Below are 15,561 nucleotides of genomic sequence, written 5' to 3' on the forward strand. Positions count from 1 at the left end.
ATTTTCAAGTAAAGGCAGACAGCGAACGGAACGGAGCGACGAACTATTAGGAATTAGGAATTAGTGGTACTCACAGACTGAGATGATTTTGTATTTTAAGAAGTGTGTAGATCTTTTGAAATTCCCTTTAGCGATCCCCGCCAAACGAATTGAAAGAAAGCTAGTTTATTTATACGGAAAAGTATTTTTTCTTCCTTTAAAATAACGAATGACTCTAATGGTTTCTCTTCTTCACGCCCAAGCACTTGTGAAGATGAAAATCTGCGATTTTACCTAAATACAGTTTTGATATTCATAAATCAAATTTAATTTTGAGAAATTATTTAAGTTCAGATCACGTTTTACAGGTGCAAGGAATATTTATTTAGACTTGGAAAAGAATTAGCAGCATTTGAAACACTTTAAATTCAAAGAATAAAGAAAAATACTTAACCAAAACAAAATGGTGTAGGTAGGTAAGTCAACAACCTTGAAAGTAAAACTAATTTCTTATGAAAATATTTTTATCATCTTACAAATCTCTTGTTATGCATAAAGCTTTGTGTTTATCTATACGTTTGTAAGATCTTCAAATGACACTTTTGATTTAGCTTCCGTTAGGCTATTGTAGGCTACTTAGAATTAAAATCCATAACGCTGGCTTGATAAACTTCTACTTATCTTAAGGAGAGAGACAATATTATATTGAGAATTAGAATTAGAATTATTTATAAAGTTGAAACCAAACAGTTGGCTTTGCATACTTCAGGTAACTAATGAGAAGAGACCAAGGGCGCCCATATTGTGGTTTCCAAGGGAAGGGGGCAAGTATAATCGACATTTCAAATATAGTTTCAAATTTTGCTATAACTAATGTAAAAACTCTATTGGGTTTTCGGTATTCCGAAGTACAATTTTCTCTAGGGGGGGCGCCCCACCTTGCCCCCCTGATGGGCGCCCTTGGAAGAGACTGTAGGCAATTTTGAATCAGAATGATATACGAGGGTGATCCCAATAGTAAATTCTCCAAAGTGCTGGGTAGCAGTGAAACTGTTCATGCGGCTGTTGACAACACTGTTGTGTTTATTGCTTGCATTTCTCCAAAACAAGCCTGCGCACACGTTGCTGGAACATTCAGTCTTGACTTGGCAGCCGTTGTCATGGAGTTCATGCTTGGCGCTACCACCAAATGGAAAGTTTGTGCAGTTACTCGGTTTCTGAACTCAAAAGGTGTTAAAAAATCGATTGGAATCCATAATGTTAATTGATGGAATTATATGCCGAGTTATGCACAGGGGTAAAAGTGATGGGGAACGCGTGGGGACGTTGTCCCCTCACTTCCAGAAAATATCTGTTGCGTCCCCTCATTTTCTAAAGAAATTACAATGAGCAAAGATAGGCACGGGGGACGGTGTGGCGTCATGCGCCCCCTACCTTTTCAGATCCACTTTTATCTCTGGTTATGCATAGATATCAGAGACGTCTGCAAGTGGTTATATGATGTTTGCCCCTGGTCGTTCTGAAGTTTACGACGAAGAAACGAGCGGGAGATCGTAAATTTCCTAAGAGACAGCCGCGAAAGTTGAGCAAACCTATGACTTGTTTCTGTTTCTCAAGTTGAGAGAATAGTTGACCAGAATGCGTCTCTGCGACGATGACAAAGTTCGTTCAATGCTTCCTCAAACACATGGTGGCAAGCTGGCACGATATGGGAATACAACAGCCATAGTGTCTACAAAAAGACATCAATCGAAATGGTAATTATATAGAACAATAGATAAGTGTATATACAAGGTTTGAAATGATGTAAACATTATTAAAACCTGAAACTTTACTTATAAGATTACCCTCGTATAAAGCTGAAGCCACACTGTTGGCTTAGTTGGGAAGAGAACGTAGGCTATTTAGATTTTTTTTTTTTTTTTTTTTTTTTTTTTTGTCATTTCTTCACTTCGGATCAACACCGCATATTTCAGCTAGTATACTCTTCTGTATGCAGCAGCTGCAAAAACTTGCTTGATAGAGAATGCATAAGCACAAGACAAGAATCAAATATGTCGGTAACTTTAAAAGTTTCGATACAACGTCCACTATAAAACATAAAAGCGTTGAAGTTACTAGTGAGACCATTTTAATCTAAACGTTTAAGAAACAGCCGTATTACAAAATACCTTATAATTTAAGGAAACAAGGACTCCTTATCGCAACTTCCTGTGAACTACCTTTAGCGTTGCGAGGAATTTAAAGTGATATCTGCACAGGGCTATGCGCGTGACTTCCTAAGCCGTTTCACTATCGCATAGAGTGCATTCATATGCAATGAATTCAAGCTTCTTCATATATAAAAAAAAGTTAAATAAATTACTAACGTGACTATTTTATGTACGTACGTATTGCACGATAATGTTGGAGCAAGGATTAGCAGGAAAGAATGATTATAATGTTTATTTTTTTTATTATTCACAAAAAGTAACTGTGATATTAGTCCACGAACTATTCTAGTACTTTTTTACATTTGGAATGTATCGCAGAGTTTTATCCCGGGATCTTTATTACCCCAAATGTCAGTTTTATGATAATGAGAAACATAAATATATTTCGACTAAACTGAGAGACCTTACAAATTGCTCTTATTTCAGGGTATTTCCCATTACAATATTTTCTACAACTTCAACGTCATTTGTCGTACTCTTATTATCATGCACAAACAGTACTATTACAGACTCGTTTTACGATGGTGTGTCAAAAATTATCCGGAATGTAGTTGTAACTTTTCTTCCATTGTTCATCCTCTGTCTTCGTGTATTTTATTGTTATGCTGTTGTGGTCATGCTATGAAAATTTCATCCTAATTCCTCCATTTGTCTACCTTTCGTTGCAGATAGATCATGGCCGCTCCGTTAGAACTTTGCACCAAAGAGGAACAGCGAGCAGTGATCCGGTTTATTTGTGGTCGGGAAGTACAGTGCGAGAACACGTTGATGCTAGTGGTCTACTGTGCCACGTTTAGTTGCATGCATGGAGAGCATGCCCGCGACCGTTCGGTCTATTTAATGGACGGGTTCCGCCAAACAAGGCACCCCGTCCGTAGTTCCTCAATACGCTATTGATTTCACATGCACAATGTGCACCGTCAGAATTTGCCCCTTCATTCTGACTCCCTAAGCGATGTAACTCCCATTCACTGAGGGAGTGGGATACGCCCACTGCGCGGCCAGACCGAAGTCCTGAGTGCCTACCAGTAGACCTACTGGTTGAGGCAGACTGCTAGCGAGTCAGTCCCACCATGCTCTGCAGGCATGGCGCCCGAGCGTTTCAATGCAAGCTCATCTCCCCCATACGCTCACCGTTACCCAGATTCCTGGGATTAGCTCCCGCATGGTACCGAATCCCACGGTATGACCACAGCCCGGCAGAGTCTAACCCAAATCCGGGGCCCCAGGCAATGCCCGAGGGGGCTTGTTCATTCCCGGCCCTGCCTGGCGCAACGGAGTGTCTACGAATAGATTGAAATATTCAAAAATGGTCGCACGAGGAAGTGCCCGGACCACCATTTACGGTCACAATTGATGACATTGAGTGCACGTGACATAGATCTGTTAGACACTCCGTTGCGGCAAGACACTGTTCCTGTATTGTGCCGAAAGTCCTCGATGGATTGCGGCCCCTGATATACCTCCCGACTACAAAAACCGGTTGACTGTCCGTTGTTCCTCTTTGATGCATACTTCTAATAGAGTGGTCATGATCTATCTGGAACAAAAGGAACACAAATGGAGGAATTAGGATCAAACTTTCATAACCACATAACCACAACAGCATAACAATAAAATAAACGACGACAAAGGTAAGTAGGGATGCGCACGAGATAAGATTTGTGGCTGCCTCGTCTCAAAAATGTGCTGTAAAAGTGATGTCTTGACTCGAAAAATGTATATTTCTCTATTGAAAGAGTCGTGTCTCGACTCGAATTTTGTCAGGGAAACCCTGTCTCAACTTGTCTCGTGCGCATCCCTAGAGGTAAGTATGAACAGGGTCGGATCAAGGATTTTCTGAGGGGGGTGCACAAATAATTACCAATACATTTGAATTGAATTGGATTTTTTAAAAATGCCTTTAGGCATCTGTGGTGTGAATAAGGAAATTCCCTGGAAATACTAAGTATCTGCTTTCGGTGAATCCTTTTCATTCAACTTTTAGAAAATTGACTTAAACTATTGATTTTGCAAAACTTCCCTTTATTTTAAGCCCAAACGGAAACATAACAGCATGAATTTTTTGAAAATGTTGCTATTTTCACTGCTAGCTTCTTACTTTAGGTAGTGTATATTTACAACGAAGGGGGGCTGCACGTGCATCTTTGCACCTCCCCTAAATCCGGCCCTGAATATGAACAATATAAGAAAAGTTACAGATACATTGCGGATAATTTTTGACTTACTCTCGTAAAATGAGTCTGTAATAGTACTGTTTCTGCTTGATAATAAGAATACGACAAATAACATATACATTGCGGTTAATTTTGACTTACACTAGTATAGCTAAAATATTTATGTTTCTCATAGTATTCGAAATGAGATGGAATTCCTAGTGTTACGTCCCATGATTATGTTCTGTAGGTTAACAAGTCAGAAGACTAAAGAAAGTGAATGATTATGAAATAATTAGTGAAATGCATGGGCGGCGATTAGGGGGGCAAGAGGGGGCAGTTGCCCCCCCCCGCACTTTTTTGAAGAGACTCTCTAATTTATATAATTTCATTTGAAAATGTAAACAGGGTGTCCACATAATTTGGAGAAAAGATCTCTGACTTTTCCCTGACTTTCCATGACGAAAGTTCCAGATTTCCCTGATTCCTGAATAACTTAAACATATAGAAAAAAGAAAGAAACTCCAGCCTTCACACTCTCCATAGTTGGCCTTGTTTTCTTCCGCTTCTGTTTCTTTCTTTTTTCAATTTTCTTTCCAAAGGAATGTAAATTTACAAAAATATGCATTAGGCCGATATTGATTAGGCCTACATATTACACAAAATGTAAAGTTACAAACGAAAGTGTGCAATATACAGAGTATTTAAGATATGAAAAAAATACACATTATATGCTTACACATTATAATACCAATTACACAGCATTATAATATTGCCTATAGTAATAAACAGTCCTGATTTTACTGATTATTAAAAAAAGAACACATTCTGTAACAGATACTTTTGCTGGTGCAGTTGTTAAATGCAATACATTTAGAAATTTGTTTTCATCCTTTCTCGCATACTTTTCTTCTCATTGATCTGAATATCCTTTTTGTTGTCTCCGCAGTTTAATTTTCTTCTCTTCTTCCTCCAGCTCCTTTAGTTGTTGCTGAATCTTCCGTTTCTCTCTCCTCTTCTCGTCTCCAGCATTTATTTCTCTTTCCTTTTCCAGATACACATGGTATTGTCTCATCGAACTTTTCACTGAATTTATCATACCTCTTCTAATTATTAATCCTGATTATCCACATATTCTCATCACAGAATCATATATGATCTGTTGAGCCACAAGAGATTCTTCTTGTAAGTTGTCAACAATGAGAATTTTATTTATTGTGAAACCACTTTCAAAAAATGCGTTTCCGTGAAAAAAGATAAAACACAATTTCATAACTGATCATAAGTCAGCGAAGTTCTTCCCATTTCCTAAGACTAAGTAAAAAACTCATCAAGTCCAATACCATCTCTATCATTGACTATGAATTCATTCGAGTGTTTTTTAAATTCTTCAGTCTGAGCTTTTACTGTGAGCTGGAGATAATATTTCTTCGCGTTCTCAGCCATTTGATCAGATATCCTCTTGGCACCATGCAATTCTTCTAGAACAGCGTCTACTCTTTTGAGCAAATATGCCAGGATGCAGTTAGATATGTCTTTTTCGCAGAAAATTAGTTTCAACAACTATATCAGAGAACACTACATTTTGCATCCAGTAACAGTAAAGAAATCAACCCTATTTCATAAATTCAGTAATTGAACAGTGGACCAAAATCGATTTTTCTCTGACTTTCCCTGATCAATCTGCCATTTCCCTGACTTTACCTGACACATTTTTACTTCCCTGACCTTTCCCTGACTTTCACTTATTTACAAGAATGTGGACACCCTGGTAAAGGTTTTGTATGTATTACTGTTTCATAGGACAAAATGGTGCCATATATTTGCCGTTGCGTGAGTACATATTGGATATTTGTCTTCCCGTGGAGTTAAGAAAGCTACAGGAATTGCGTTTTAATTGCAATTCAAAGCAATTAATATTGCAATTACATATTTCCTTAAATGTCATATCATATGCTTGCAGTACTTACTGTATTTCATTTTCTAAGAGTAAAAACATTCATTTAATGGCATGTGTGGAATTAAAAGTGTAAGTTGTTCATTAATTCCCAGTTTTAATAAAACTTCTGCAAAACAAGCATCATTATTCATTACTATGATTAATATTATCCTTTCTATTTATTTGTTTTGCAAATTTGTTATTAAATAATCTGATCACACAATTTTCCAGACAGAATTGTAAGATATTCATGAGCAAAGAATCAAATATCTTCTTACACTTTCGTTGTTTAAGAGTGTAAAGGGCTAGGTACCTACCTGTATTGCTCTTACGAATAAAATTTACTTAATAAAACAGAAATACGATATACGGCATTTTAAGTGAAAAAATATAGTATCCTATTAGTTATGCAACCTTTCATCAACCATTGTTAGAAACAACCAGGAAATCTAACATTGATATACAATTGTTAACATCATGTCTTGCCCCCCCACTTTTAACGTCCAACCGCCGCCACTGGTGAAATGATAATGTGGGAGGAAACAAATTCATATTGTATGACCACAATCGCGCAGTAAAACCCGTTTCGAAGACCTTCCTAGAAACTAGAAAGGTTTTCGAGTGGTGAAGCAACATGATTCTCGCAATCACCTTTATAAAGAAACGTTTGTCTACCTAAACACTAGGACATTGAAAGTAATCCCACTTTGCTAGTCGTAAACAATTCTGGAACTTATTTTCTGGTGAAATGCAAGCCATACGTCAGAACATCTCCTTTTGGTGTCACCCAAGTCATCAAATGTATGTTCCTTTAACTTTTGGCAACAGTCAAAAGTACTGTGATACCACTTCAGGGACGATACCCACACACACGATACTGCCCAGCACAAACTACCAAACCAGAACTACTTTCAAATCCTTGCAAGAATCATATTAACATACTATTCGATCTTCTTCCAGATTGCTAGAGAGCTCCCGGGAATGGGTTGCACTCTGCTTGCATGTAGTCATACCATGGAATTTAAGTACCTTGTTGATGTTGAGATTCCTCTTGGCAACAATAAGGAGATTATAACTTGTCCTAAAGCCCCGATACGCCGACATTAGATAGTCAATCAAATCCTACCCGGTAGAGATATTTCCTCCACTAGCATCTATAACTGGTAAATGGGCCTTAGTTCGTCGTATTAATGAGCATATTCTAATGGTTATCTTCAAATTGGATTTGTTCTTACGTACTGGTATTAGAACGAATCATAACACCATCCAGTAGCAACTAAAGGCTGAACTAAAGAGATAAATGTCCTATTAGAAAGATAACTGCCAAGCTCATCACTGTTAAAGCTGCCACTCTTCTGCCTCCAAAATTGTTCTCTTTTCGGTTTAGTGACTAGTGCTCGCTTATATGCACGAAGTCCATTGTTCGATTCCTGAGTGAACATACTGAACGTATTACAGTATTTCTGATTACATCTTAAGGATATATTTACTGGAGGACAGGCCGGTGTTACTGCGCCTCAGTTTGATAATTTTACTCTCGTAAATCTGAAGCTAGCCTAAACTCTGAAAGGGATGCTCTCCTTTCTCAAACGATATGCTAAACTTAAACCAAGAAAAAAAAACAATAATCATTGCAACAATTAGATCCACGAAAGCATTATTATCTGTGTATACTGCAGAATAACTAATGAGAAATACTTGTGTTTCAGCGCCGTGTGCACAATGGAACTGCCAACACCTCGGAGACGTCAGATGATGACCCAACGCCAGGGCCATTCCGAAGCACTTACTCCGTGAGGGATGACCTCTCAGGAACCGACTACTCCCACGATGTCGCCAGTGATGGAAGAGTGATCACAGGGGAATACAGAGTACTGCTTCCAGATTCCAGGGTACAGATTGTACGCTACAAAGCTGATGGTAAACATGGTTACAATGCAACCGTCACATACAAGGATGTATCGGACAGTATTAGAAACAGTACTTTACGAGTTCGGAAGAAAAATTGATTATCCAGTGCTGAGTAAACGATGAAGTAACCAATAGAAGAAATAGATGAAGTTTGGTTGTCAAGCTTCTTCTATGGAACTATGTAAATCTTCTAGCGTAAACAGCCAGTTGTGATTAAACTGCTGAAAAATAGGTTGTGCCATTTTAGCTGAGAATCATGAGTAATTCTTGGAAATTTTAGTAATTTGTGAAGTTCAGCATGTTTCAAATGCATAATTGAGAGAAACATCTTACTATTCACCAAAATAATAAAATTTATCCCGTATAAATATTTCAATTTACAACTAGAAAGAGTCAATATTTCGGCAATGTACAATGATGTAAATCACAGAATTCAAGTAGTTTAACTATAATAGTGTGTTCCTTGTTTCGTTAGCAACTTAAGTGATAAATAAGCCATCAGCTAACATATTTAATAGTCTGCGATGCCAATACTACTTTATTTTAAGGATAGTACTGTAGTTTAACGAGATATAAAGCAACTAATATCTCTCTAACACTCAAATTTCTATTTAAGGTGTTTGAAAATCAGTTTACGCTTCGTAAAAAAGTGGAATAAGGAAGATAGACGAAAAATTCTGTCGGGATATTGTAATGATTTTTACAGACCCTTAAGTTCTGTAGACGAGAAAACAAATGTCTACCTACTTGTTAGTTTAAAAAGAAATGAGGACAACTTTCCAGAGTGGTATATTTTCAATAATAAAAAGCAAGAGTTTCTAATATATGACACATTTGAAATGTAATATCTTTCTTAAGCACTAGCATACGCAGAATTTCGCCAAGAGGGGAGGGAAGGCTCAAACTCCGAAGTTCATATCATTTCAGGTGTTTCATTCATATTTCAATATGGTAAATGCTTATTTTTGCATAATCTTTTCTCAAAAGAAGGCTGGAACACCACTTACGTACGCCACTGTTCATAAGTGTGTAACGAATACGGACTTCTTGTTATGGACTTCAAGAAACCACACGATTTTTTTCCTGAAGTCCATTTTTAACATGTTAAAGGTTTTAGTATTGTGTATTGTTTGAGATTTGACGCGCCTTCCACCGCCGAGGCTATGTAAACCTTGGATCTATAATTAACTATGGGCTCCGAACCAATTGAGCTTCTGTGGAAAATAGAACTCAGTGTCCCATATTAAAAACGGGAAAAACTATCTTTTTAACTATGAAAGAGATTCTAAATATTGGTGTTCACCAAATAACATTTTGACATCAATTTTCCCATTAATTGTTTTTGTATGTCAATGTCAGCCTATATTATCAATAATCCATTTAGCAGTACAAGGTTTCTTACTTGATATATACAACTTCATAACTGCAAATATTATTACAACAGAAGGCACTGCCTAGAAATCGAGGAATCGAGGTGTTGCCTAGGATTACGTACATTTTGATAATTTGTGATCAATTATTTTGTATCATAAAGAAATAGTGTGCAGGAATTCTACCTAGTTCTAATTTAATATTGACAAAACGAAACTAACAAGAAAAGTAATTGGAGGTTGATCATTAATACATATTTGACTTTGGGTTGCGTTTTCGGTATGAAGAAAGATTAACTAGATATAATTAAAGACACATGCACACCGATATATTTAATTAATAAGATATGTGAGAAGCAACTAGTTTCCGGAAATGAAACCCTGAATCTCTATATTATGTTAAAACTATGACTAATGTATCACCATGAGCAGTGCTTTCTTTTACTGGTGGTACGAAGCGGTATGTAATACAGGAGCTTCTTTCTGAAATTATTTCTAAAATGTTTGATTTTTTTAAAAAAGGAACTTCCAATTACAAATTGATTATTAACATTTATATCGACTTGAATGGTGGAATAAGAGTGTATGACAAGGCAACATTATCAGTACATGGTAATATGTTCACTTAAACGGTAGAACAAGAGTGTATGACAAGGTAACACTATCAGCGCATGGTAATGTGTTCCATTTAAACGCTTGAACAAGAGCGTATGACATAAGGTAACACTATCAGCGCATGGTAATGTGTTCCATTTAAACGGTAGAACAAGAATGTATGACATGAGGTAATTCTATCAATACGTGGTAATGTGTTCCGTTTTAAGCGGTTGAACAAGAGTGTATGACATAAGGTAATACTATCAGTACATGGTAATGCGTTCCACTTGTTTATATTTCGGTGTTTTCCTTCGCAACCAATCAGAACTCTAGAAAAACGTATTCATGGTGAGTACCGTTACCTAGTTTATCTAGAAAAAGACCACTGATCATGTGTAATACTCGTAAGTGCTATTGAACACATAACTGTGATTTTTCAAGTAGGTACAGAGTTTTATTCATTTTTGATATGTTAAAGAAAAATGTCCTAACTAAAGACAGTAAATGTTATCATCCTGCATACCATTGTGTTGTGTAAATCTATTTGTTTGAGAGAATGCATGTACGTATGAGTGCCTGTACTTATTTGTACAAGTATGAATATTATTTTCTGTATGTATATTTATTTTGGTAAATTAAAGTATACGTATTGATTGCTTGTTTCTTTTCTTCTTCACAGTAACAGTATTTTTTGAAAAGCTAATGAAATTTTTTTAACATAGTCACAATGCGAAAACAAGACTGCAACTCTTTAACACTTTTCTAATGTAGGAAATCGAAATTATGCACGATGTTGGAAAATGCGTCAAATACACTGTTGAAATTGGAATTTCAACTTCTTTTAAAGTGTTGCTACAGCTAATGAAAGGGTCCCACACATAGTTTATATTGTACAGTATGTTATTTAAATACATGTTATGTCATACTGGCTGCAGCAGGTACAAGGGCTTATTTCTCAAAACTTCCAGTAATACCTGTCAACTTTTAATACTCAGACCTCACTTAAAGATCTATCATGAAGTTAAGAGACTCGGGGGCTGTATTATTTTACAAATATTTTTTAAATGTGTTATAGGCTAGTTACGCGGCGAACGTTCTTCTCTGCAAAGGAACGGATGACCCCACTATAGTCCACAAACTGTTATTTTTCTGTGTCTATTCTAAACGTGTACAATTTTGTCTTCTATGAAGTTGGGGCTATTGACAGCTGCCAACTTTACGTAGGTAAAAATTCTCTCCTTCTAGTACTATTTCTTTCCACAAATTTGTATCTCTCACCTAAACAAGAATAAAAACAGGTTACAAGTTACAAGTTGTTAGAGTTAATACTACACATCTGTGAACATGTTGAACCAGTGATTTTGTTTCACAAAATATTTGTATAGCATAATAATTCAGTTTTTTTAATAATAAAATCTCACAAACAAGAATTTTAGGAATGACTCAAAAAATTGATCAAAAGATTGCGATCTTGGCCAAGAATTTTAGGAATGATCAAAATATGCATCAAAAGATTCTGATCTTGGCCAATAATTAGTTTCTGGGTCAGGGGCCACAAAATCTCTGAGCGGCTTTAAATCGAGGTTTCGTATTTTCTACGGAATAAGCACATTATACTGAGTTAAATGATGGTTTGGGTTTCGCTACACTATACTTAATTTTCCAGATATAAGGCGTACAAGAAAATTTGTAATTGAAATATATTGAATTTTAAATCAGGGATCACAACACTTTTGAACGTCCCCTAAATCGAGTTTTCATATCTTTTACGGAATAAGAACATCATACTGAGTTAAGTGATAGTTTGGGATTGGGATGTTTTGATCCAATAAGCTGAGAATTGTAATGTTGGCGATAAAAGTTAATTTCGACTGATTTCTCAGCAACAATTATACTCCATTAATTCATAAAGAGGGCTGAAAACAACGATTTAAAACAGAAATTAAACTGTTGATGTCAACGCTACAACTGAATATTCTCTATGTACAATCACTTTTAGTTTTTCATGATGGTGCTTATGGGGCGGAAACAGCAGATTCTTAACAATGCTCACACTTCAATAAAAACAGATTTTCGATGAAATAAAGTTATTTTACCTAGTTGTTTTGTGAGATGTTTATGCTTTATTGTCTAAATAAAGGAAACCAATACAATTGTCTTTCTTGTATAAAATTAATTTCAGTGTTTATACAAGTAAGTTCTTAAAATAGATCGGTACTGTAATAGTTATACCTAAATTATAATTTTGTGTATTCTAAACTTGAAGATTAAGAATTATAGAAAAGCATTTCTCTAGCTTATTATCGACAAAATTGAAATGCAGCAAGATGAAATATTAGTTTAATGTCTCACAGGCACGTAGCCAGGATTTCGTGAAGGGGTCGGTGACATGAAATACTGTGGTCATCATACCAGGGCTCGATCATTCTAAACTATTTTACTGGAATATATATTGGTTCGTTTAGCCAGGATTTCGTGACGGGGGGTGGGGGCGTGACATGAAATTCTGATGGCCTAAGAGCTCGGTGAATCTAAACTACTTTACTATCAACATATATTGGTTTGTTAGGACAATAAAATGAGGATATGTTGGTAAGTATTTCAATAGTATGAAGAAATCTCGAGTAAAATAATAATAAAAAATATTGAAAAAGATTATACAATATTTACGTCCTCCCTCTGTTTATTCAAATATAATAACTTTCCTTTTATTATGACCTCAACTATTATAAAAAGTACATATTCACTATTATAAAAAGTACATACCCAATAATGTCTTGTAAAATACTTTACAATACCTGTGTTCCTTTCTCTGTTGAATCAAATGTTAACAGAACTTTCTTTCCACATATATTTTTGTTTTTATTATTCTTTCAACTACTGTCTGTTCCAAATGACAGGTTAAAGGATCAGTAGACAATTGTTTTTGAAATAACATGTTTCATCTTGTAAGGATGCGATGACGAAAAATTATGATAAAAAATGTCCACCTTGTTACAGAACGGCACTATGCTTTCGGAAGCTTGAAATCTCCCTGACTAGAAATTCTGAAAAATCGGTAACTTTTCTAGAAATTTCAAATTCCTTGACTCTTCCAGAATATCGTGCTCACTTCGCCACCATGTATTGCAAGTAATACAAATCTCCTCATAAGAGAGAGTAACCAAAAGCTTCCTGTAGTTTACTTTTAACTCTGATGCTTCTTTTTCTCATTTCATTTTGTTTCATCCTTCCTTAATTTTTTCGTTTCTGGTCTCGAAGAAGGGGGGTACGGACCCCCCTTGGCTACGTGCCTGGGTCCCATGATTATGCCCTTTAATCTAAGGATGACGATTAATGCAAATGAATGATAATAGAAGAATTGGCGGAATGAAAAAGTGGGATAAAATGGAAGTGGATAAAACGAGAAATCCCAGGGACACAATGTTGTCCACCATAAACTTACTTGTCGGGATATTGAACCAGGAAACCCACGCACTAGAAATAAGCGCTCTACCAATGTGCTACCGTGATCTCTTCCTCTTTAGGCCAAGTAACACGGATGATTAATTAAAATGAATGCTTGGGAAAGTAAATATTTGTGTCCTCTCAGCAGAAATCGGACCGAGCCACCTACAGCAAAGGCACACACGATAATAACTAGAACATTTGATAAGATTGTCAAATTTTCTTCGATAGATAATATATCACTAAATACAATCTAATCACATGTTACAAGGTGCTAGTGAATTTGATTATGTGAACTACATACAAGTTTTTGCTTGTAAAATTTTTAGAGAAATACAAATTATGAGAACTAATGAATTCGGGAATTGTAACTTCTAGTTTGTGAAATTATAGACATATTGGTCCTTATTCAGGACCATTCTTATGTGTCATTGATGTCATAGTAAGGACTTGACTAAGGCATGAATCATATAGTTGTCAAATCCTTAGTACGACGATAATCACAAGTAAAAACGACTCTAACTACGGCCCACTGTCTTTAAAAGTATGTCCCTGGTATTGACTTATAACTACCTTTATTAGGTGCTCTGAACATAGAAGTGTTGTAACGTAAAATCCGATGTGCTACTGCCAGATAAATTTGTCATGTACTTCGATTGGACATAAACCTAGAAGATAGTAATTTTTCGTGATATTTTACGTAGAAACTGAACAAACATTGCTGTCACTACATGTGCACTCGTGTCCAAAATGAGTGTTGCATTTCTATGACTGTCTTCTTGTAAGAATATAATTTGATTATGATTTTGCAGGGTACTTTTAATACTGATACTATGTGTATAATCAGAAAATGTATATTTGTGGTAAATTTCATAGGAAAAGAATTATAAATACGAAAATTAGAACGAGTAAAACAAAATGTTGCTGAATGGACAAGAATGTTTTATTTTCGTTCTATTGTTCTTATTCACTGCTCTTTTGACATGAAATTTTCCACATACATGTCTTTGCTGATTTTACACATACTAATGTTATAAGAAATAACGGGCAAATTCGTTATCAAATTATATTCCTACAACAACATATTTATAGACGTGGGACAATAATTTTGGACATGAGTGTACTATTTCAAGTACTTATGTAATATCTACTGGCAAATATAACCATATAAATACTCAATTTTTTTTAAAGGTACTACCTTTGTAATAACAACAAATGTGATAAGAGAGCTATGGGATATACCTAGGTAGTATGAACATAATCTAACTCGGTAATAAGGCAATGGGTTACTTTCTTCTAAATATTTGCTTATTTATTTATTTATTTGTTAAGTATAGAGACATTCGTTTTTATCACTGAGGTTATCTACTGCTTAATGTGGGATCTGATCGGTTAAGCGGGTTTGTATCCAAGACAATTATCCATGCCAATGATCGAGCGCGTTAGCGACTTAAACACGAAGGGGCATCACACTTCCTTTGCAGGGCTTGAAATCTGAATATTAACATTTCCCCAGGATATATGAAGACGGATTCTTAGGTATGTTGCTCTATTGATTTACATGCGTCTACGTTCTTTGTTAGAAGCGATGTTATAGCTTATAATACAAGTTTGACAGTTGATAGTGTGATCTGGACTATTATGGTGTATTTGAAATTCTCCTACCGGGAATTGAAGACGATATCTCGTGCACTAAAAGTACCCGTGCTAGCCACTATATCAAGAATGAAAGTGGATGATACTCCACTTCCAAATAAAGAATATTGTATAAGAACTTTTGCTATCAGGTAACTTAATAATTAGCATTTTGTATAGTCAGCTACAAAATTTCTTTCCGTTTGGTAAAATTTATTTTGGGAGTAACGATGGTATTTCTGGAATGTACAGAAATTTACATTCTTTTTAATTAATTGAAAACTCAAATTGTTCTTTTACGAAACTAATTTCAT

At 35.7% G+C, this 15,561-nt stretch overlaps 1 protein-coding gene across 2 annotated transcripts in view; it reads left to right on the top strand.

Moving 5' to 3' along the window:
- Window positions 1-10,766, top strand: part of LOC145660674 (uncharacterized) — a 103,559-nt gene extending 92,793 nt beyond the window's left edge. Inside the window, exon 3 of one of the 2 annotated variants that reach the window (XM_081726008.1) lies at window positions 7,997-10,766. In XM_081726008.1, coding sequence (XP_081582134.1) covers window positions 7,997-8,296 — 300 coding nt within the window. In that variant the 3' untranslated portion in view covers window positions 8,297-10,766. The remainder of the gene's footprint in view (window positions 1-7,996) is intronic. The other variant, XM_081726009.1, reaches the window with a different exon arrangement.
- The last annotated feature ends 4,795 nt before the right edge of the window (window positions 10,767-15,561 follow it).

This window comes from Thermobia domestica, chromosome 9 (assembly GCF_964235325.1).
Source record: "Thermobia domestica chromosome 9, izTheDome1.hap1.1, whole genome shotgun sequence".
Classification (NCBI taxonomy): domain Eukaryota; kingdom Metazoa; phylum Arthropoda; class Insecta; order Zygentoma; family Lepismatidae; genus Thermobia; species Thermobia domestica.